This window comes from Peromyscus californicus, unplaced genomic scaffold (genome assembly GCF_007827085.1).
Source record: "Peromyscus californicus insignis strain IS unplaced genomic scaffold, ASM782708v3 Scaffold_3__1_contigs__length_106647218, whole genome shotgun sequence".
Classification (NCBI taxonomy): Eukaryota; Metazoa; Chordata; class Mammalia; order Rodentia; family Cricetidae; genus Peromyscus; species Peromyscus californicus.
In genome coordinates this window covers 62,279,732-62,301,321 of record NW_026294551.1, presented here as the reverse complement: position 1 = coordinate 62,301,321, position 21,590 = coordinate 62,279,732, and the positions used below count along the sequence as shown (strand labels likewise).

General features: G+C 47.5%; 1 protein-coding gene and 1 non-coding gene across 2 annotated transcripts in view; one reads left to right on the top strand and one right to left on the bottom strand.

Annotated features, from left to right (window-relative positions):
• Window positions 1-7,655: 7,655 nt before the first annotated feature.
• On the top strand, window positions 7,656-7,771 carry LOC128123615 (U5 spliceosomal RNA). The gene has a single exon (XR_008222773.1). It is a non-coding gene; the product is annotated as a U5 spliceosomal RNA (small nuclear RNA).
• A 9,439-nt stretch (window positions 7,772-17,210) lies between these two features.
• Window positions 17,211-21,590, bottom strand: part of Natd1 (N-acetyltransferase domain containing 1) — a 29,119-nt gene continuing 24,739 nt past the window's right edge. The window contains exons 3-4 of the mRNA XM_052757274.1: window positions 20,872-20,990; window positions 17,211-20,190 (exon numbers count right to left, since the gene is read on the bottom strand). Coding sequence (XP_052613234.1) covers window positions 20,074-20,190; window positions 20,872-20,990 — 236 coding nt within the window. The 3' untranslated portion in view covers window positions 17,211-20,073. The remainder of the gene's footprint in view (window positions 20,191-20,871; window positions 20,991-21,590) is intronic.

Below are 21,590 nucleotides of genomic sequence, written 5' to 3'. Positions count from 1 at the left end.
AAAAGAACGAAAGAAATAATGAAATCAATCAATCAATCAATCAGACCAGGAACTATTTGTCACTTGGACACATGGGCTAGATGTATATAAATCATATCTGGGTAATAAGAGAGACCCAAGAGATGTTTTTCTATTAGTTCAATTACCTAACCTAGTCTCACCTCTAATCCAAAGATTTTTTTTTTTTTTTTTTTTTTTTTTTTTTTTTTTTTTTAGTTTTTCGAGATAGAGTTTATCTGTGCAGCTTTGCACCTTTCCTGGAACTCACTTGGTAGCCCAGGCTTAGTCCAAAGATTCTTAAAGATGACAAAAGGGTTCACACCATAGAAATTAAAGATTTAGCAAGCCCAGTGGTGATACACACCCTTAATCCCAGCACTTGGAATGCATAGACATGCAGTTCAAGGCTAGGCTGGTCTACAGAGAGAATCAGGACAGCCAGGACTACACAGAGAAACCCTGTCTAGAAAAACCAAAAAAGAAAAAGAAAGAAAAGAAATTATTAAAGATTTTTTTTTTTTTTGGTTTTTCGAGACAGGGTTTCTCTGTGTAGCTTTGCGCCTGTCCTGGAACTCACTTGGTATCCCAGGCTGGCCTCGAACTCACAGAGATCCGCCTGGCTCTGCCTCCTGAGTGCTGGGATTAAAGGCGTGCGCCACCACGGTCCGGCAATTATTAAAGATTTAAGACAGACTATAGAGGTTGGAATGGGGTATGAGGAAATGAATATATAGCTGGAATGGATCAATATTCCATCAATGAATTAAATAAGATTGTTATACTTGAGTATCAAGGAGGCCAGAAGCTCAAGTGGTCCCATTCTTGCTGGATGGACCTCAGACGCCCTAGGGAATCCTTGACTCCTCAGTTCCTGGCCATAAAGACAGAGGCAAAGACCTTTTCAAATTTTTTTTTTTTTTTTTTTTTTTATGGCTTTTCGAGACAGGGTTTCTCTGTGTAGCTTTGCGCCTTTCCTGGAACTCGCTCTGTAGACCAGTCTGGCCTCGAACTCACAGAGATCCGCCGATGCTGGGATTAAAGGCGTGCGCCACCAACACCCGGCGACCTTTTCAAACTTTTGACCGCTCTTGATCAGAACCAATTACATGCCCTGCCTCAAAAGGTGTGGAGAGGAATTTGAATTCTTGGGCAGTGTGTCTGGATGGAAAAGCCTCTGTGCCTTTGAGATGTGACATTACTATAGCCTGAACATTACCAGAGAAGGTGTCTGGTGGCATTGTGGTAGACCATTATCAAAATCTTTCCAGCCAATTGGAGTAGGACCTGTGCTATTCCTTTCATTATTATTTCATCAACACAACCAGGGTCAACTTCAATTGTCTTGTAGAACAAGAACAAGGGAGCTTCTGACTCCAAGAGCGCCATTTGGTCCCCGTGTTTATACAGAGTCCACCAGAGTGCCAGGGGGAAGCCTTGATGAATTTAAGTCAAGGAACCAAATAGCAGCGGCTTCGGGTCACGCTGTTGTTACCATATGATCTACCATAGATAAAATGTAGACCAGATAAATTATATACACCCAACAAAGCTTTGTGAATTGCACTAGGGATGCTACCAAGGGTATAGCAGGTCAACTGGGGGGCAGCAGTAGAATGGGGTGGGAAAATGAACTGGCCCTAGACGTGTTATTACCAGGAAAGGGTGGAGTCAGGTGTGTGGTGAAAGATGGCCAGCGTTGCACTTGCATTGCTAATAACATGGCTCCTGATGGCATCATTACAAGGGCTCTTCCAGAACTATTTGTCTAGTGAACTGAAAGTTCAGGAAAAAATGACCCTTTTTCTCCTTTTTCTAAACTTAAGGAACAGTGGTTTGAAATGAGGTAATGACCCCAGTCCTGACCTTCATTGTTATGGTACTAGGAGGAACAGTTGGAGGAGGATGTTGGACAATCCTGTGCATACAAGGTCTAGTTCAACAATCAACTGACATCAATAATTGACACAATTCCTACATCTTATCATATATGTTACTGATGAGTACCTCAGAGCAGGAAAGTCTGGCAAAATTAATTGAATTAGAAGAAAAGAATGAAATGATATTGTAAAAAGGGCGGGGGGGGGGGTGTTATGGGAGATACAAATAAAATACACTGTCTTTTCTACCAAAGGGTTGTATGAGGCCAAAAAAAATAATTTCAAAATAACACCATGCGGAAAAAAAAATCTCTCCCCAGGGAGCGCCTGTCTTAAGATAAGAGTATGCACCCAAGGCTACATCCTGTTCTCCCAAATTGTCCTTTAGTTACCAGCTGTGCCATTTTGAATTAGCCAACCATATAAGAGTGTTAGGCCAAGTTCTAACCACTCACAGAGGCAAAGGAATAAAAAACCCAGTGGGATTAAGGGTGTGGTAACCCACACCTCTAATCCCAGCATCTGGGAGGCAGAAGCAGGCGGATCTCTGTGAGTTTGAGGCCAGCCTGGGCTACAGAGTGAGTTCCAGGACAGCTAGGGCTACATAGTGAGACTGTCTCAAAAGGAAACAAAACAGCAACACCCCAGTGGGATGGCTCTGTGTGTGCTCCCTGGACTCAGAGCAGTTTTGCACCTTCCGCAGAAGTGAGCTTTTTGCCTTGAAGGAATACTTTGTATTGCGTGATCATTTCCTTGGAATCCCAGACCTATTCCTTTCTTTAAAAATAATTTTTTTACATGCATGTATTATTTTGTGCATGTGGGCACACATAGGCAGGTCGGAGGAATGCTAGCAGGGGTCAGTTCTCTTCTCTCCTTCCATCATGTGGCTTCCAGGGATCAACTCAAATCACCAGGCTTGGCACCAAACACTGTACCCTGTTGAGCCATCTTCCTGGCCCCAGACTCGTTTCTAACAACGGCTTGGCTATGCCCAGTCACAGGGACCCCCAGGGACCAGCTGGCCTAGGTAATTCTAATCTTGGGGCTCCAGGTTCAGAAAGCTCATGTCCTTGACATTTAAGATGAGCACCAGAAGTGTCTTGGTTAGTTTTTTGTCAACTTGATTCAAGCTGGAGCCATTGAGAAGAGGAACTTCAGTTGAGAACGTCCCCACTAGATTAGCCCGTGATCTATTTTCTTGGTTGATGTGGGCAGGGCCAGCTCATGTGGGTAATGCCACTCCTGGGCCAGTGGTCCTGGATTGTATAAGAAAGTAGGCCAAATCCCAGCACTCAGGAGGCAGAGACAGGTGGATCTCTGAGTTTGAGGCCAGCCTGGTCTTCAGAGTGAGTTCCAGGACAGCCAGAGATACACAGAGAAACCCTGTTTTGAAAAATCAAACCAAAGAAAAAGAAAAGAATAAATAAATAAATAAAGGTTGAGCAAGCCATGAGGAGGAAGCCAATAAGCAATGTTCCTGCATGGCTTCTGGTTCAGTTTCTGCCTAGAGTTCTGGCCCTGACTTGCCTTCAGTGATGGACTGTGACCTAGGATATGTAAGCAGAAATTAACCCTTTCCTCCCTGTCAGGTCCAAAAGAAACTGGGGACAAATGGTTAACTGTGGCACCTATTAGCATACCCAAGAGCATTCTGACATCTCTCAGCATCTCAAGTACTTGTTACAGAGTCTATGCTATCGCTGTCAGCTCTTCTCACCACGCGCCCTACCCTTCTCTTGGTCTCTTTTCTCCCTCTCTTGTTTTTCTCTCTCACTCCCCCACCCCCCACTTTCATGGCCCAGTTCAGTCTCCTGGTCATGTTTAATTACTACTTTCTCTCCCTGCTCTAGAATCTTCCAGATGCTTTTGGCTGTACTTCCTCATAGCTACAAGAAAACCCTTCCCCTCAGCCATACCTTGGAGTGGTCATGTCCTCATTTCATTCAGTTCCCAAGTTCATTTTGGCTATGGTGTTTCATCACAGTAACAGAAATCCTAAGACAAAAGATGAATGTACTATGGGGCTTCAGCCTCAGATAAGCGGCGAACTTGCAATGGCCGGAAGACCCAGGCACCATCACAGTTGAAAAATTAACTGAGTATAAACCTTTGTCCACTCATCATAGTGCTAGGGGCATTATTTCCCAGTGTTGGGGATGGAACCCAGGGCCTCACACTTTCTAGGTAAGGACTCTATCTTTGAGCCCAGCCCCTTGCTGCTGTGTCGGATTGGGTGCCATCTGACCGCTAACCTACACTTATTTATAAGGGAAAGTCAGGCCACCCACGTAGCACAGCTGTACAACAGGCTGCTGATACAGAGAGCAGCTGTAAGGAGAGCCAAGGCAATGCCTTAAGTCCTACCTCTAATGGCTCCTCCTTCTCTCGGGGCCTAGGCCTTTTGTGGCTGATGCGGAAGCGGGTCTGTGGTCTGAGGCCAACCCCCTGCACTCTGTGGCTGGACTGGTTGCTCCATAGAAGGCAGGCACTCCCAGTTAAGGAAGGCCTGTATTCTGGGCTTTACTCTGCTGAAGAATGTCAGCGTGAAGACAGATGGTTCTCACAGCTCACGGTGGATACAGGAAACAGTACAACACTGCAGTGGTATAGGCCTGCAGACCATGCATCCTCTTATGAAATGGAGACTTGCCTGGAACCCGAGATTTGGGGGCTGCTTACAAGTTCCTGGAATCTTTAGAGAGGGTCCAGGGAGTCAGTGATACACAGAGAAATGTCCAAGCTAAGAGTAGGGGAAGAAGGCCTGGACTTGAGTCTTCGGTTGAGCACTAACTAGGTAAATAACTAGGTTATTTATACATTAAAAAAATTTTACTTCTGGGCAGTGGTGGTCCATGCCTTTAATCCCAGCACTGGGGAAACAGAGGCAGACAGATCTCCAAGTTTGAGGCCAGCCTGGTCTACAGAGTGAGTTCCAGGACAGCCAGGGCTATTACACAGAGAAACCCTGTCTCAAAACAAAACAAAAAAATTAGCTCAGTATGAGAATACTTGTCTAGCATGTACAAGGCCCTGAGTTCATCCCTGCTAACACACACACACACACACACACACACACACACACACACACACACACTGCCAGGTATGGATGGTGCACATCTGTAAACCCAAAACTTGGGAGGTAGAGTTAGGAGGATTAGGAGTTTCAAGACCATCCTCAGCTACATAATAAGTTCTAGGCCAGCCTGGGCTACCTAAGATCTTGTCTCAAAAAACAAACCAAACAAAAAGGACCAAGACAGTGACTAAGTACTTCCTTTGCAAAGCACTGTGCCATGGAGTTTTAGCAATGACCAAGACAGCTGTGGCTCTACCCTGGAGGACTGAAGGTGTACTGACCAGTCAACAAACAAGAAAATTCCAAGTGGTGAAATGAGATAAAAAGACTACCCAGTCTTGGGATAAAAAAATACCAGGAGCCAGTGTTAGATCAAGGATGGCATCATGTAGAATACAAAGGTGACACTGTCAGTGTCCACAGGAGCAGGGACAGAGCTCCACACTGTCACTGCTGTGGCCTGAGGAGTCCTTTTCAGAGACTCCCACCAAAGCTGAACCGGGATTTGTGGTTTCTACTCAAAAATAATTTTAGGATGAACTAGTTTGTAGCAGGACTGGAGATATTTTAAACAGGGAGAAAGTCTCAGCAGTTATGAGCATTTGCTGTCTTCTAGAGGACCTAGATTCGGTTCTCATCACCCATGCTGGGCAGTTCATAACCACCTGTAACTCCAGCTCCAGGGTATCTGGTACTCTCTTGAGGCCTCCATGGGGCACCAGTACTCACACACATACACATACATGTACATGTAAGTAAATAATAAAATAACTTTTTTTTAAATGCCAAATGTCGTTTATTGAAGGAGGGAGGAGGTCTTGAATACAGGCTTACAGCGCAATGGGAGAACCCCAGAGGGCAGATGCAGAAGTTCACTGCAGATGTTTTACAATCTTGCATCTAAGCTGTTAACGCCCATTATGCAGGATACATAGACAAGCATTCAGGAGGTGAAACCCGGGAAGGAATTAGCATAGGGAGGATATCAAGGTCAAGGTCAGCAAGGAAGGCAACAGTTATCCAAAACGGGGGCCAGGGCCCTACAGGTCCCCCTTTTACTAAAAAATGAGCTTCTGACTTAGGTTGCGTGGGACGTCAGCAGGTCACCTTACCGTACGTCATGGAGACGCCTGCCCAGGCCACACAGGCACTGTGTCTTAGGTTGGTGAGCACCTCCCAGGCATTACCTGTCTCTGAATACTCATTATCATACAGGCTCAATCATGTGTGAGCTGCAGTGTTAACTGCTGCCAAAGATCTCAAAGTGGCGCTGGGCTTGCAATCTGTGTGTTTGACACAGAAAAGACCAACAGAGGTCCTATCCCACCCATAGTCAGTAGGCTAAAGGCAACTGAGCCATTCCCTTCCTTAATGAGCCTTACTGCAAATTGGAGTCCTTGTAAGATGGTATCCCAAAGGCAAATGGAACTTGAGTTTATAAATTTATAATTTTAAAAGCCAATCAAAATGTATATAACTATTGAATTAAATTTTTCATGCCCAATAAAGTGAAAGATTGATTAACTGTGGTAGCTACTTTTGCTGCCAGGGTCTCCACTGTGCTACCTGTAGTAAGCAATTATGAAATGGTAATCCCAGAAACAGTAGCAATGGTGGCCACATCTGCTATAACAGCAACAACAGCAGCAGCAATGTCAAATTCTCTTCTGGAGCATGTGGACATCCACTGACATGTATACAACTCCAGGAACATGAACCACCAAGGTCCATTTTTCTTGATCCCAGCATGACTTAATCAGGCAGCTCTGCAAAAGAACAACTAAGAACCATAAAGGAAAAACAGGCAGCTCACAAGGAGCATAACTAATGGTCTTATAATGGCTACATTTAGGCTGATAATTTTTTTTTTTTTTTGTTTTTCGAGACAGGGTTTCTCTGTGTAGCTTTGCGTTTTTCCTGGAGCTTACTTGGTAGCCCAGGCTGGCCTCGAACTCACAGAGATCTGCCTGGCTCTGCCTCCCAAGTGCTAGGATTAAAGGCGTGTGCCACCAACACCCGGCTAGGCTGATAAATTTTTTTTTCTGATTTGTACATAGAAATGTGGATACTAGGTCCATAGGCAGAGAAGAGAATAATGTTATTTTATTTTATTTATTTATTTTTTAATTATAAATTTTATTATTTTATATATATTTACTGTTTTGTGGTTGTTATCAAGTTCTTATTAACCTCCTGAGTCCAACTAGTGCTGCCCAAATGCACATGGGTGTGGAGTCATACTGAGGCAGGAGTAACCTATCACGGTCTCCCTCCTCAGTAGCCCTCAGCTGCCAATAGCTCCCTCTGTAAGGATGGGACTTCGGAGACACCTTCCCGAAAAGTCCGACTTTGTGGTTGGTGTGTATACGCCTGTAAATACGGCTTTCGCCCTGTCCCAGATGGTGGCCCAGCTCTAGCTAGCCCAGGGCCAAAGGCTGGGACTTTGGAAACCCGGCTTGTGACTCAACCTCTTTTACATACCCACAATGCATTGCACACAGACCCGCGCTTTCATTTAAAAGTGTAAACTCTTTTACTTCTTTTCTTTTTCATTTTGTTTTCTGAATAGTGATGTGGCTTCGAGAGACTTCCTGTGAGAGGAAAGCAGAAGTCATAGACCACTTATTTTGTGGCACTAGTTCCCATTGGTTATGTAGGAGTTGCAGGCGTCCGAGGATGGTAGGCATAAGTGTGAGGTTATACTCTGGTTTCTCTTCAGATCGTATAAATCTTTCGCCTTTTACTAAAGATTTCCGTGGAGAGGAACAACTCTGAGTCTTAAACTAATTTTTTGAGGTCCTGCTTGTGCAGGGCTACCATTGCTGGTTCAAAAATAGAGTTAATATTTCTGAGCACGGTGGACAGTTGGCAAAGAACTTCCCAGAAGGACAGTTTTTCTCCAGGAGTTTTGGCGACCTGATATTTTCAAAAGTTTGAAAAAGTTGAGACTTAGGCTCACACACCGCCTGGCTCCCATGGTGTTGCTCACAAGTCTACCCATTAGCCTTCTCAAAAGATTTTTTTTGGGGGGTAGGTTCAAGACAGGGTTTCTCTGTGTAGTTTTGGTGCCTGTCCTGGATCTTGCTCTGTAGACCAGGCTGGCCTCAACTCAAAGAGATCCTCCTGGCTCTGCCTCCCAAGTGCTGGGATTAAAGGCGTGTGCCACCACTGACCCGCTCAAAATATTTTTTAATCCACAGGCTTTTTGTTTGTTTGTTTGGTTTTTGTTTTTCAAGACGGGGTTTCTCTGTGTATCTTTGTGCCTTTCCTGGAACTCACTCTGTAGCCCAGGCTTAGGCTGATAAATTTTAAGGTATCTTCAAAGGGGGCTAAATGAATTTCAGGAGGCCAATAAATGTTGCACAGAGCCACTCCTGAAAAGTATGTATTACACCAGCTCGAAGAGGATTTTGAAAATGAAAAGGCTAAGCTGGCATGCAGCTGTTAACAAATAGAGGTCAGTGACCTTCAGGGTTATTCTTAATCTCCAAGGTGCCTGGGTGACACGTTCTCAAATATACTTGAAAAAGCAGTTACCATACATTACCTTCTGGAGAATCTAACCGCATGGTTACCGTTCCTAGGCTTATGTTAATGCTTGCCAAAGTTGGCCATATTGGGTTCTCAATCCCCATTGGCATCAGAAGGGGAGAGTTTTCCACGAAGGCCCTTTAGGTCTCTGCCATGTTGGAAAAATAACTATTTTTTAAATGGAAAAAGACAGGGAGGAGAAGATGGTTTGTTTGGTAAAGTGCTTGACACACAGCAGGAGGACCAGAGTTTAGATTTCCAGCATCCATGAGAAAAGCCAAGTGAAAGCTAGGCATGGTGTGGTGTTGCACACCTTTAATCCCAGCTCTCGGGAGGCAGAGGCAGAAGCAGGCAGATTTCTGTGAGTTTGAGGCCAGCTTGGTCTACATAGAGAATTCCAGGTCAGCCAGAGCTACGTAGTGAGACTGTTTCAAAAACTAAAAAAAAAAAAAAAAGCGCAACAGTGTGCCTGTAACCTCAGTGCTAGGAGGCAGAGATAGGGCCCCTGGGGATGGATGGCCAGATGGCCAGTCCAAACAAATCAGTTAGCTCTAGGTTCAGTGAGAGACCTTGGTTCAAAAAGCAGCTGAGAAAGAAACCTGATTTCATCTCTGGCCTCTGCACACACAATGCACACATCCGGACATATGCACTCACACAGATGCACACACATGTACACATATACATGCACACCTCCAGACAGATGTACACACATGGGCACATATGCATGCACAGATGTACACACATGGGCACATATGCATGCACACCTCCAGAGAGATGCACTCACACAGATGTACACATATGGGCACATATGCATGCACACCTCCAGACAGATGCACTCACTCAGATGGACACACATGTACACATATGCATGCACACCTCCAGACAGATGCACTCACACAGATGTACACACATGGTCACGAAAACATCCACCCACACACGCAAAGATGAAAGCCCACAAAATGAGTAAAGTACCTAAAGGTGTGGCTGCAGGCTTCCCAAAGAGCAGCTGCCTCCATGTCCTAAATGAGCCAAGGTAAGAACCCTGAGAATTCTGGGTTTGGGGCTTTGTTCTTAGAAGGTTGGCACAAGCAGGCAGGCAATCAGACTTTAATGACACCATTGTAAGCTGACAAGAACAGGCTAGAGAAAATCACATCAAGGCTAACGTAGAGAAGAAGCTGTGTCAGAAAAAGACTAGGATGCCCTCCTCATCCGCACTTCATGTAACAGAGGAGACTGGAGACGAGTCAGTGTTCCAGAGACTTGGGAGAGGCAGACTCTGTGTAAATAACCTATAAAGGGTCCTGGTCTCAGGGCCAGCGCTTTGGAGGCATTTGGAACCATGTGTTGGTGTAGTCCTTGGTTCTCAGACACGAGAATCTGGAATTCAGTGCCCTCCAAACTCAGATCCATGCTTGTAACAAAACTAAAATGTAAGATACTAGCTTTAAAAAAAAAGAGTTAATAACATAGGTCTCTGGTGAAATTACATGGAGTAAGCTTACCTATATTCTGCATGTGACTGCTTGTTGGAATTGCATCTCCTGTAATTTCCATTATGAAAAAAGAGTAGCCGGGCGGTGGTGGCACACGCCTTTAATCCCAGCACTCGGGAGGCAGAGGCAGGTGGATCTTTGTGAGTTCGAGGCCAGCCTGGTCTCCAAAGCGAGTTCCAGGGAGAGGTGCAAAGCTACACAGAGAAACCCTGGCAAACATTAAGATATACACACAGAGAGATTTTAAAATAGAATTTAATTAATTTACTTATTTTATGTATATGGGTATTTTTTTAGCATTTATTTATTTATTATTTATTTATTTAGTTTTTTTTGAGACAAGGTTTCTTTGTGTAGCCTTGGCTGTCATAAAACTAGCTCTGTAGACCAGACTATCCTTGAACTCACAGAGACCCGCTTGCCTCTGCCTCCTGAGTGCTGGAATTAAAGGTCTGTGCTAACCACGTCCAGCTATTGCTCTCTCCCTCTCTTTTTAAAAAGATTTAGTTATTATTTTTATTTTATGTGTATATAGGTGTCTTGCCTGCATACATGTCTGTATATCAGCGCATGCCTGGTGTCCTTGGAGGCCAGAAGAGGAGTTACTAGAGTTACCAACGTTAGGTGCCATATGGGTTCTGACAATAGAACCTGAGTCCTCTGCAACAGCAATAAGTGCTCTAAACTGCTGAGCCATCTCTCCAGCACCCACCCTAGCCCTTTATGAGACAGTGTCTCACTATGTAGTCCTGGTTGGTCTGGAGCTTCCTATGTAGACCAGGCTGGTCTTGAACTCATAGAGATCCTCTTGCCTCTGCCTCCAGAGTGCTGGGATCAAAGGTGTGTGACACCTCAAAGATCAGATATCACTTAATGTGGTATATAAGTCTTTATTTTATTTGTTTGTTTGTTTATTTCAGACAGGATTTCTCTGTGTAACCACCCTGGCTGTCCTGAAACTTTGCTTTGTAGACCAGGCTGGCCTCGAACTCACAGAAATCTGCCTACCTCTGCCTCCGGAGTGCTGGCATTAAAGGCAATGCACCACCACACGTGGCTAAGATTTTTAAAATGTAAAAATGAAATGGCTAGAGGTTTTGTTAACATGGTTATTATTACCATTTTTGAAATTCCATGTTGTTTCTAGACATAAAACAATGACCATGAATACACATGACTCAATTGCATGGAACCTGAGTGCCTGCAGTGAAAAAGAACAGATCAAGCCGGGCGGTGGTGGCGCACGCCTTTAATCCCAGCACTCGGGAGGCAGAGCCAGGTGGATCTCTGTGAGTTCGAGGCCAGCCTGGGCTACCAAGTGAGTTCCAGGAAAGGCGCAAAGCTACACAGAGAAACCCTGTCTCGAAAAACCAAAAAAAAAAAGAACAGATCAAACTATAAAGTCTTTGTTTCTGTCTCCTTGAGATGTAACACAGGTTCAGTGATATGAAAGATAAAGAGCGAAGCCTGACACGAAGAGTTGTTTGTTTTTGTTTTTCTAGACAGTCTGTGTAGCTCTGGCTGTCTTGGAACTCACTCTGTAGACCAGGCTGGCCTTGAACTCACAGAGATCCGCCTGCCTCTGCCTCTGAGTTCTGGGATTAAAGGCACAAACCACCACTGCCCAGATTAAGCCAAAGGTTTTAGTTAAAATTTTTTCTATTGATTTATTTTGTGTGTGGGGGTGTTTTGCCTGCATGCATGTCTGTGCACCATGAGCAAGCAGTGCTTCCAGGGACCAGAAGAGGGCATCAGATCCTCTGGAACTGGAGTTTCAGACAGGTGTGAGCCAACATGTGGGTGCTGGGATGGAATCTCTGAAGGAACAGTGCTCTGAACTGCTCAGCCACCATCACTCCATTCCTCCAATTGTTAAATCCATTTTTTTAGGGGGGGGGTTTCTTTTCTTTTCTTTTCTTTTCTTTTCTTTTCTTTTTTTTTTTTTGAGACAGGGTTTCTCTGTGTAGTTTTGGCTCCTGCCCTGGATCTCGCTCTGTAGACCAGGCTGGCCTCGAACTCACAGAGATCTGCCTTAATCTGCCTCCCAAGTGCTGGGATTAAAGGCATGTGCCACCACTGCCAGCTGGCAAATCAATTTTTTTTTTTTTGAGACAGAGTCTCACTGTAAAACTTTTTTGTTTGTTTGTTTTTAATTTGTAGTGAAACTAGATTGTATTTTCTGTGTTTGCTGGTCTATGTAAAAGAGAAAAAGGAAGCCGGGTGTGGTGGCACAGGCCTATAGTCCCAGCACTTGGAGCAGAGGTAGGAGGATCCCTGGTCTTCAGAGTGAGTTGCAGGAAAGTCAGGAGTACACAGAGAAAACCTATCTCAAAAAATAGAAAGAGAGACAGAGACAGAGAGACAGAGGGAGAAGAAAACAGCCAAGCAGATCATGCTTGCCCTGCTCAGCAATCCTTGGTGCACTCCCTCCTGCACGAGGGCTGAAAGTGAAGGAAGTCAGTGCGGTCCTTGCTCACCCATCTTCCCATGCACCAGCTGTTCCGTTCTTTGAATCGTGCCACTGTTGCTGTCTCGGGGCCTTTGCACTTCCTGTTCTACCTCGGGGCAGTGTTCCTTTCCTAGATCATCCCAGTTTACTCTTACTACATTGCAGACTGTGTTCTCCAGTAAAATCTAAGCTCTTTTCCCCAGTCCAAAAAAAGGATGGCGCATGGACGGAATGCTCACCACTAAGTTCATTTTAGGAGACAGGGAGGACATGCAACAGCTGAGGCCTCAGCGGTGACATAAGCCCAAGAGCATGCGATTCCAAGGCCCCTCCCCTGCCCCTTCCCAGTGGACCTGGATCTGCCTCCCAGGAGGATGCTCCCCATTCAGTTTTCCTCAGGATCAAATCTGCTGTGAGAGCACAAGTTTTTGGAGTTCTTCTGCCCAAACAGGTTTGGGACTTCGAAGCCATAGGCTCTCTGGAGTCCTTAGCAACAAAGTCCCCTCAGGAATTTGGGAAGTTTTCTTTCCAGTAAGTTCTGCGTGTGACCACACCTTTCCTAATATGGATTGTAGCAGCTTCACTGCTTTACTTCCTGTCTCTCATATTTCTGTCTCTGTCTCAATGTACTACATTAAGAGAGTGGCTGTGGAGTGCATCTGATCCCTGCTGGGGTGGGGGTGGCGTGGAGGCATCTGTCCACAGCATCTGGGAACTGTTTGGCCTTGGCAGCCAAATCCTTTGCAATCTTATTGAATGGTCTTCAAAGTTTGCTAAGGTTGGAATAAGGAGTACCTCCCAAAGGCTCTGGTATTTGAAGACATCCCCAGTCCATGGTGCTCTTGGGAGGTGGTAGGACCTTTAAGTGGTGGAGCCTAGTGGAAGTGAGGTCACTGATGATGTGACATTGAAAGCAATATTGGGACCCCAACCCTTCCATGTTGTTATTTCCTGGACATAAAGTAAGTGCTGTGTTAACACGCTTCCTGCCATTGCCATCCAAGACTCCAGCAGAGGCCTAGAAGCAATGAGTCTATGGCATCATGGTTTTGAACTTCTAAAACCATGAGCTAAAATAAGCCATCACTTACAATTATCTCCGTGGAAATCGAACACAGAGGGTGTTAGTAGTTCACTTTTCCAACATTGGTAGGCCAAACCCTCCTTACCCTCTTTCTTGTTTACACACTGTGACTTGCATGAGCCACACATTCATTCACTCATCCATCTACTCGTTTACCCACCTGTCCATCTATCCATCCTTTTGTCATTTATCTACCTGTCCATCCCCTCATCCACCCATTTAACTATTCCCTATCTATCCATCTACCTACATGTCCATCCATCCACTTATCTATCTGTCCAGCCATCTATCCATCACTCCATCCAATAGATAATTTGTACATTATGTATATGCTGGGCACTGATCTAGATGCTGTGCTATCTCAGTAAGAGAAAGAAAAGCGCCAGGCGGTGGTGGCGCATGCCTTTAATCCCAGCACTTGGGAGGCAGAGCCAGGTGGATCTCTGTGAGTTCGAGGCCAGCCTGGTCTACAGAGCAAAATCCAAAACAGGCACCAAAACTACACGGAGAAACCTTGTCTTGAAAAACTAAAAGAGAGAGAGAGAGAGAGAGAGAGAGAGAGAGAGAAAGAAACAGAGACAGAGACAGAGAAGCAATCTGTGAGCTGTGTAGTGCTTGCCTGCAATCAAAGCACTTGGGAGGCTGAGGCAGGAGGATTAGGAATCAAAAGGCCCCAACAACAAAGCAATTTTGAGCCCCCCTCCCAAAACTTGTAAGACTGTGTCACAAAACAACATGGAACAAAACGAAAGGAAAACCAAGTGCAGAAGACAGAAGACAGGCTCCCACTGCTGGGGCAGGACTGCATCCCAGCAGAAAGACAGTGGATTGGATGACAAAGCAGACGAAAGAAATGATGTAATGTGTAAGAAGAAATCAAGGCTTGGGAATGCAGAGCAGGGTGAGGGAGTCAGGAGAGGAGGCTGTAGCAATTTAAATGAGGGTGGAAGGATGGAAAGAAAGTCTCATTGAGAAGGAAACAGCTGGGTCCCGGCCTGAAGGTGTGGAAAGAACTATGACCATACATGGCTCTCTCTACACCATGGGCAGAGGAATCAGCATGAACCAAGACCCCAAGGCAGAACAGGAAGTTTCTGGAAAACTGAGATGGAACAGTAATGGAAGAGAAGGTCAGAGACCGTGGAAGGCCTCTAGGTTATTTAGGCACAAAGCATCCTTTAACCCCCCCCCCCCCCCTTAGACAGGGTCTCAGAGATCCACCTGTCTTGAGGGCTGGGACCAAAGGTGTGTGCCACCACGCCAGGCTCATGTCCTTTAAGAAAACCATCTAGGTCCTCAGGAGCTGTGCTCATGTGTAGACATGGGCAGTCCCTCTACAGTTTCAGTGTGTACCTTCTCAGGACTTTCCCAGGTGCTAGCAGATCCCAGGAAGATGGAGTCTCATCTGTCCTGGTTACCTGGTTACTCACTGATGCTGCCTTGTGGACAACCCTGGACCTCAGAGGGACAGCAACCAGTAAGCAATGAAGGATCCCCTTAGCTTGCAGGAGGCTGACACACGGTTCTGGGTTGAGTTTGAAATGTCTCTTTCAGGGTCCCGTTTTGAACACTTGGAACCCTGCTGATAGCACCATTTTTGCAGGCTGTGGGTGTGACCTGGCTAGTAGAACAGGGCACTGGGAGTAGGGACTCTAAAGGTCATCAGAGCACATGCAGGGCAGTAAACTTGGAGTTGGTGGGGGGTCAGGCTGGTGAGATTTGGTAAATTCCTGAAGTAGGGAGAAGGGCATGGGATCCCTGAGTGTTCAGCCCCTTACTGTGCAGGTGATGAGGGGCTCCCTGACATTCACACTGTGAGCTTCTCTATGACATCATGCTGCCATGAGCTGTCATGGTTTCCTCACTATGGTGGGCTGAACCCTATGAAACGGAGTCAAAAGAAGTTTTTCTTCTGTTGTTTCTATAAGATGTTTTGGTTATAGTGACAAAAAAAGGCTGATATACATGTGATGGCCTGCTTTCCCGAGTTCATCAGCAGATAAAACACCAAAACTCCGATTCCCAAAGAGGATCCCAAATTTGAGGCCAGTCTGGGCAACATGGTGCCATCCTATTTCAAAAAACCAAATTTGTGAGAGGCTCATTCCTACTCTCCTCAGTCCCACAGCATGCCTGGTTGGGATTCCCTCACCACGTTTCTCCAGAAGGAGATTGACCTTTAGGAACAAACCTTCCAGGCTCTTGGCCAGGCCTTGTGGATCCTACCTCTTAATCCATAAATTTACCAATCACTGGTCAGGTCTCTGCCTAGCTCCATGCTTCCTGGCTCAAGTGTGTTCCCTGGACCCTTGAGATAAACTGCTCCAAACAAGGAAGCTGTGACGTCACAGTGCCGGGGTCTGTGCCTGCTGGGTCTGCACTGACAGTGGGTGAGCTGATCCTCCTCTGGGGCCTGTCTTTGAGGCCCATTTTTCTCTGGTTTACTGTTAAGGAGGGAGGATGCTGGGGATAGAACCAAGAGTCTTATGCATGCTGAGCAAATGCTCTACCCACTAGGCTTTGCAGTCTCAGCAGACTGGCACCACTGCCTCACCCGACTGTCTGGGCTGCCAGCTCTCTTCTCTGTACATCAGAAGGGGCTGCTGGCCTGTAGCCCACTCCTGCCAGAGCCTTAGCTGACCAGTTCTGTTTCTGTTGGTGGGGCAGGGAGGCAACAGGAGCCGCCTTGCTCTGAGGGTGTCTATAATGTGGGGACAAGAGGAGTGCATTCCTGGAATTTTGTTCAGCAAGGAGAAACCTTGGCCACTGTGTGATTATGGCATTTGAGGACTCTGTCCCTCCAGCCTCAGAGTAACAACCTGAATAGTTCTGAGTTTTTTCCTTTTTCTTTTTTTTTTTTTTTTTGAGACAGGGTTTGTGTAGTACTGGCTGTCCTGAAACTCACTTTGTAGACCAGGCTAGCCTTGAACTCACAGAGATCTGCCTGACTCTGTTTCCCAAGTGCTGGGATTAAAGCCGTAGGCCACCACAGTTCAGCTGATAATTTTAAGGTTTTTATAAGTTCTCTGTCCTAAATCCTACATAATTCATTTTCCTCACTAGCTGATGTCATTGCTGGTAGCTGGAAACAGTTGCCTAAAGCTGTGAACAGGGATTGCTGATCTGTCCCCCCCCCCCCCCCCCCCAGCTGGATCTCAGGAACGATCCCATTGGTGGGAAAATGGTCCCCTGAAAACTCACATATGGTGCAACATATACCAGAAAGACCATGCACTGATGATCAACCCCCAACAGTGGAGAAAGGTGGAAACTTTATGAGGTTTCTAGGTCATGAGGGCTCAGCCCTTAGGCATGGGCTAAGCATTACTGTAAAGGGAGTCTGGACATGCTCCCTTGCTCTTCTGCTGACTGCCACAAACGGTGCAGCAAGAAGCCAGGTGTGGCCCTTGACCTTAGACTCTAGCCTGGGGAATCCTAGAACCAAACCTGTTCCTTACAGAATGTTCAATCCTGGTTCTGCTGTGACATCACACAGTAGACTAATGCACAAATGCTGCAGTGATCACCTGCTTTGAAAGCAAAGCCTGAAAGACCCAACGGCCACCACCTGTGGCTGTAGTCAGAGCCTCCCAGCTGGTCTGGGGCACAGTGACTGAAGGCAATACTGAAGATGACAGAAAGACCACCATCAACTGTTCATCCCAAGGCACCGAAAGAACCCGAGAGCAACTCTGACAACCAGAAAAGCATCTTTAATATCTTGAAGCCATAGGACACAGCTGAAACCCCTAAATGTGATCCTGGAGGTTGCAGTTAACAGCTCAACTGCCAGCCTTGCAGGATCTCGTGTATGAAACATAGGGCATTGAGCTGGAAGTAGGACCCTGAGTAAAAGGACTTGTGGGAGGTCTCGAACCAGCCCAAGTCCTGATCTGAGGAACAATAAGTGAGTGGCCTGGTGCTCCAGGGGAGTGTTCCTGTTCTCAAGCCAGACTTCTAGATGTTGGCCATGTACCTTATAATTCAAGACAGAGCCCTATTTCAGTCCTTCAAAGGAATAAGAGAATTGCTAAAAATTTTATCTATGTATTACTGATGTCATTTGTCTCCCAAAGTAGACATCTGACCATAATACATGAGCTGGGAACCATCTAGGGGACAGGGACTAGTTGTGGATCCTGGGCTGTCTAGCTGTGTGGGTTGCAGGCTGGTGACTCCTTCAATCTGTCCCTGTCCCTTCATCTGCAGAACACGCCTAATAACTGGTGTCTGGGGATTTCCATGAGAACTAAAGTGGGGTAAACCACAAGGAGCTGCGACTGCTGTGCCTCTTTCTCAGTACACTAGCTACCCAAGTCTTTGTGGGTTAGGTCCCACTAAGGAGGAGCTCACATGAGCAGATTCCCTCCGTTTACCAATGTTGGGCCAGGAATTGCCAAATGACCAACTTCAGGGCAAAGAGCAGCAGCTCATGTGGCAGAGGCTAGTGTGGCACCATGACCTCTTCTAGGAATCCCTGTAAAGCTGCTGCCCAGGCAAGAAGCAGGGACGAAGATGGCAGAGTTATCCAGACCTGGGCTGGGATCCTGATGCTATTACTACGACTGTGCTGGGAGACCTCAGTCAGGCCATGGCAGCCTCAGAGCCTCGACTCCCCTCAAGTGGGGCTGTCCCACTATGCAGGTAGTACTGAGGACCAAGAAATAGGCTGGATACCAGGAAGGACTGCCTCCTACACAATCTATCTCCCCTTATTCCTTCATTCTGGGGCTCCCTGACCTCTCTGTGCCTTAGTCTTTTATTAGTTACCAACAGGATCATGCAACGTGTTCAAAAGTCAGAAAAGTGAGGGGGATGTAGGTCCCAAGACCAGCCTTGGCCCAGGTACTACTGGTGGCAGGTTCAGAGTAGGAAAGGCACATGAGTTACTGCCTGTGTAGACTGGGCAAGGAAGAGAAACCCCAGGGTGAGATCTGACCGCAGCACAGATCTACTGAAGGAACACGAAACCTAGAGTGACCAGTGCCTAACCATGTGGCTCCTGGAGTGAGCTGGGACATGGAGCAGGTGTTGGGGGTGGGGCGGGAAGGCAGATGGGGTAGCACCAGAGTGGCCCAGTTGGGCAGTATTGGCCAAGAGGAAGAGGCAGAGATATGGTTATTGCTACACGGCAAGGCTGGGAAGCCTCTGGGCATGGGTAGTGGAACTTTAAAGTTGCCAAGGCAGTGAGAATGCCCAGGCCACCCTGCAGGGACTTGAAACAAGCCCACTGAGGAAGCCCAGCCACTCTTCTTGGGTCCAGGTGACTCAGGACCCTCATTCAAGTACTGTGTTGTAGACACACTGCCACCACAGCTGGCAGAGCACTGTCAGCAATGTCTCCCTAGAGGCTCAGGTTTGTCTGGACCCTGAAAAGAGTCCCTGGCAGACAGAGAAGGGAGGGCAGGGGAGGTATGCTGGGTCACCCTGGAATTCTAGCAGGGTGGAAAAGGAGCAACAAGAACAGGGTAAGAGCCAGGGGTGCAGGAGGTAGGGAGATGCTGAGGGTGGGGACCACAAGGATCCATGCCCATGACTGCAGTGGTGAGTGAGGCTCGAGGGTTCTGAGCTTAAGGATTCCCAGGCAGGATGTATGGCCCCCTGGTACAGATGTCGGCACTCCTGCAGAGTAGGAAGGTGTCTGCGCACAGATGTCTGGAGTGGCCTAAGCAGCTGTGGGGAGATAACCAGAAGCCAGGAGCACAAGAGAAGATATAAAATGGATTTTGTGTGCCACCCTCCCACGCTTCTCCAAGGTGACCCACAAGAAAGGCCTGGCAGTGCAGCTGGAAGGCCAGAGAGGGCCAAGGTACTGCACTGCTCAGCAGACCCAGACTATCCTCGGAACTGGCTCCAGCAGATGGCTCCACGGGAAGGCAGACCCTCAGACAGGGACCTTGTTTCCTTGGAGAACCCACACGAGAAGCCAAACAGTGTGGGTAACCAAAGAGAGGAAGGCGTTCACTGTCACTTGCCCTGTCTCTGTGCTCGTGTGTTGGTGTGCAGGCCCATGGAGGGGGCTGGGCCAGAGCTCTCTCACACACCAGCATCGGCTGCCCTCTGCTGCCATTCCACTGCCTGTGCCAGGGCACACAAGTCTGAGAAAGAGAAAGGGTTAGCACTGGCAGCGGCTAAGGCTTGGCACCCCCACCTTGGGAAGCTGGCACATAGGGTTCCTGTTGTTCTCCTTGGCTCAGGAACACCCTCCTCATTTGCAGAAAGGACACAGCTCCAGGAGGTGGTGCCAGGGGCTCGACCTCACCCTCTTGCTGATCTGAGCAGGGACCCAGTAGCCAGGCTACATGGGATGTGGATGTGCAGCTGGTGGGAGGGGGGCCTCGGCCACTTGGCCTGCCCTTCATCCCACTCTGGATATCCACACATCCTCAGCCAGCAGCTGGTCCCCAGAATCCTGGATGAGGGCTGCAGACGAGTGTCCTTGCAAAAATAACTCTGAGCCTGTCCCCATGGGAACAGGTTCCTGAGAGCACATGAGCTGGCTGAGGCCCACGTGGAAGGCCCACAGGGTGCACTCCTGCACACAGTGGCCAGGGTCATGGCTGTAGGCGCTCCAGGTACTGTGGCAGGGGGTTCTCCTTGACGTACTTCTGGATGTACCAGCAGGTGAGGTGGGCCTTCAGGTCTTCCTCCACCACGAAGTCCAGGGCAGCCTGGTTAGCAGAGAACAGTTGTTAAGAGTTACAGCTTACTTGGGGACTGTGGCCCATTGTGGTCTAAGACTGGTAGCCATCAGTTTTCTGTTATTTCCCCAGGTTCCCCAAGTGGCTATTCTCCCATTTTGCCTCGGTCAGTGTCTTGAGTTCCCTCCCTGGTAACTGGGTTAACTCACAGACCAGCTTGTGGCCAAGTCTTGTGTGTAAGGGCACGAGGCCCAGGAAGCCCCACAGGGAGGGACTGGGAAACCAGCAGGGGCTCCACTAGAAGCACAGGGTGGGGGCTGCACCCAGAAGTCATCCTTCGTTTTACCTGTACTTTGTCCTCAGGCAGTCTGGGAGAGGCAGGTGGAGGTGGAGGACCTGGGCATGAGCCCACTGACTTGTACACTCATTCACTTTGCATCATCAGGGGTTACTAAACAAGTACTGCATGCGAAGTCCTGGTCCCAAGATGGAGTCAGGCTGTGGGGACGCTATGCTCAAAATAGTGGACCTGCCACGGAAGGCCTAGGAGCATGATAAGCAATGTTCAAAGCTCTCCCATTGCCAACTACAAACTCTTGACCAGATGGACCTGTGAAGCTGTGGTCTAGACACAAACTAGAGTTAGCCACTAGTCAATCTTCCCTGCAAGGGGAGTGTGACAGCTGTGTCCTGGTCTGCTATCCATCCTACCTTGGCCAGGTGCTTGGCAATGCCACGCCCACGGTAAGCATCTGGGACCTCTGTGTGCTGCAGGTCTACGATCCGCTTGCCCACATACTCATAGAGCAGGACAGCCCGGTCATGACATCCTAGAGCAGGAGATACAAACAACTGAGGTGTGGACTTCAGGGGTCCTCGGAGCTTGGTTATTCCTGGCAATCCCAGGTGTGGAGGATAGGGTAAAGTACAGTATCTGGAGCCAGACTACCAGTGAGGTACAGGAGCTGAATTTTGAATAACCCCTGTACCTCAGTTTCCATATCCCCACAGTAGGGCATGATGGCATTCCTTAGAGGGCTGTGTGTAGGGTTCAATTGGGCATTCTCTGCAACAGGCTTAATGTGGTGCCAACAACACACAGCCACCCACAGCCCTTGCTACTGTCATTCCAGAGACCCCAACCCTGTGTTCTCAGCTAACCCTCCTCCCTAAGGTCCAGCACAGGCACAACAAAGCCCAACAAACCTAACGAGGGTTCTGCCCTCAGTGTACTCAAGCCTCCCCAAGTTCCAGGAGGGAGACTAGGATTCACTAGCTCATTTCCAGAGCTAACCTCCTGAGATTCGAGTTACGCAGTCGCACAGGTAGAGTGTAACTCAGTAACCCGCCCTCCAAGCTCCACTCTGGTCTTCTTTTCTTCTGAGACAGGGTCTCACTGTAGCCCAAGCTGGCCTAGAACCCAGAGTGCT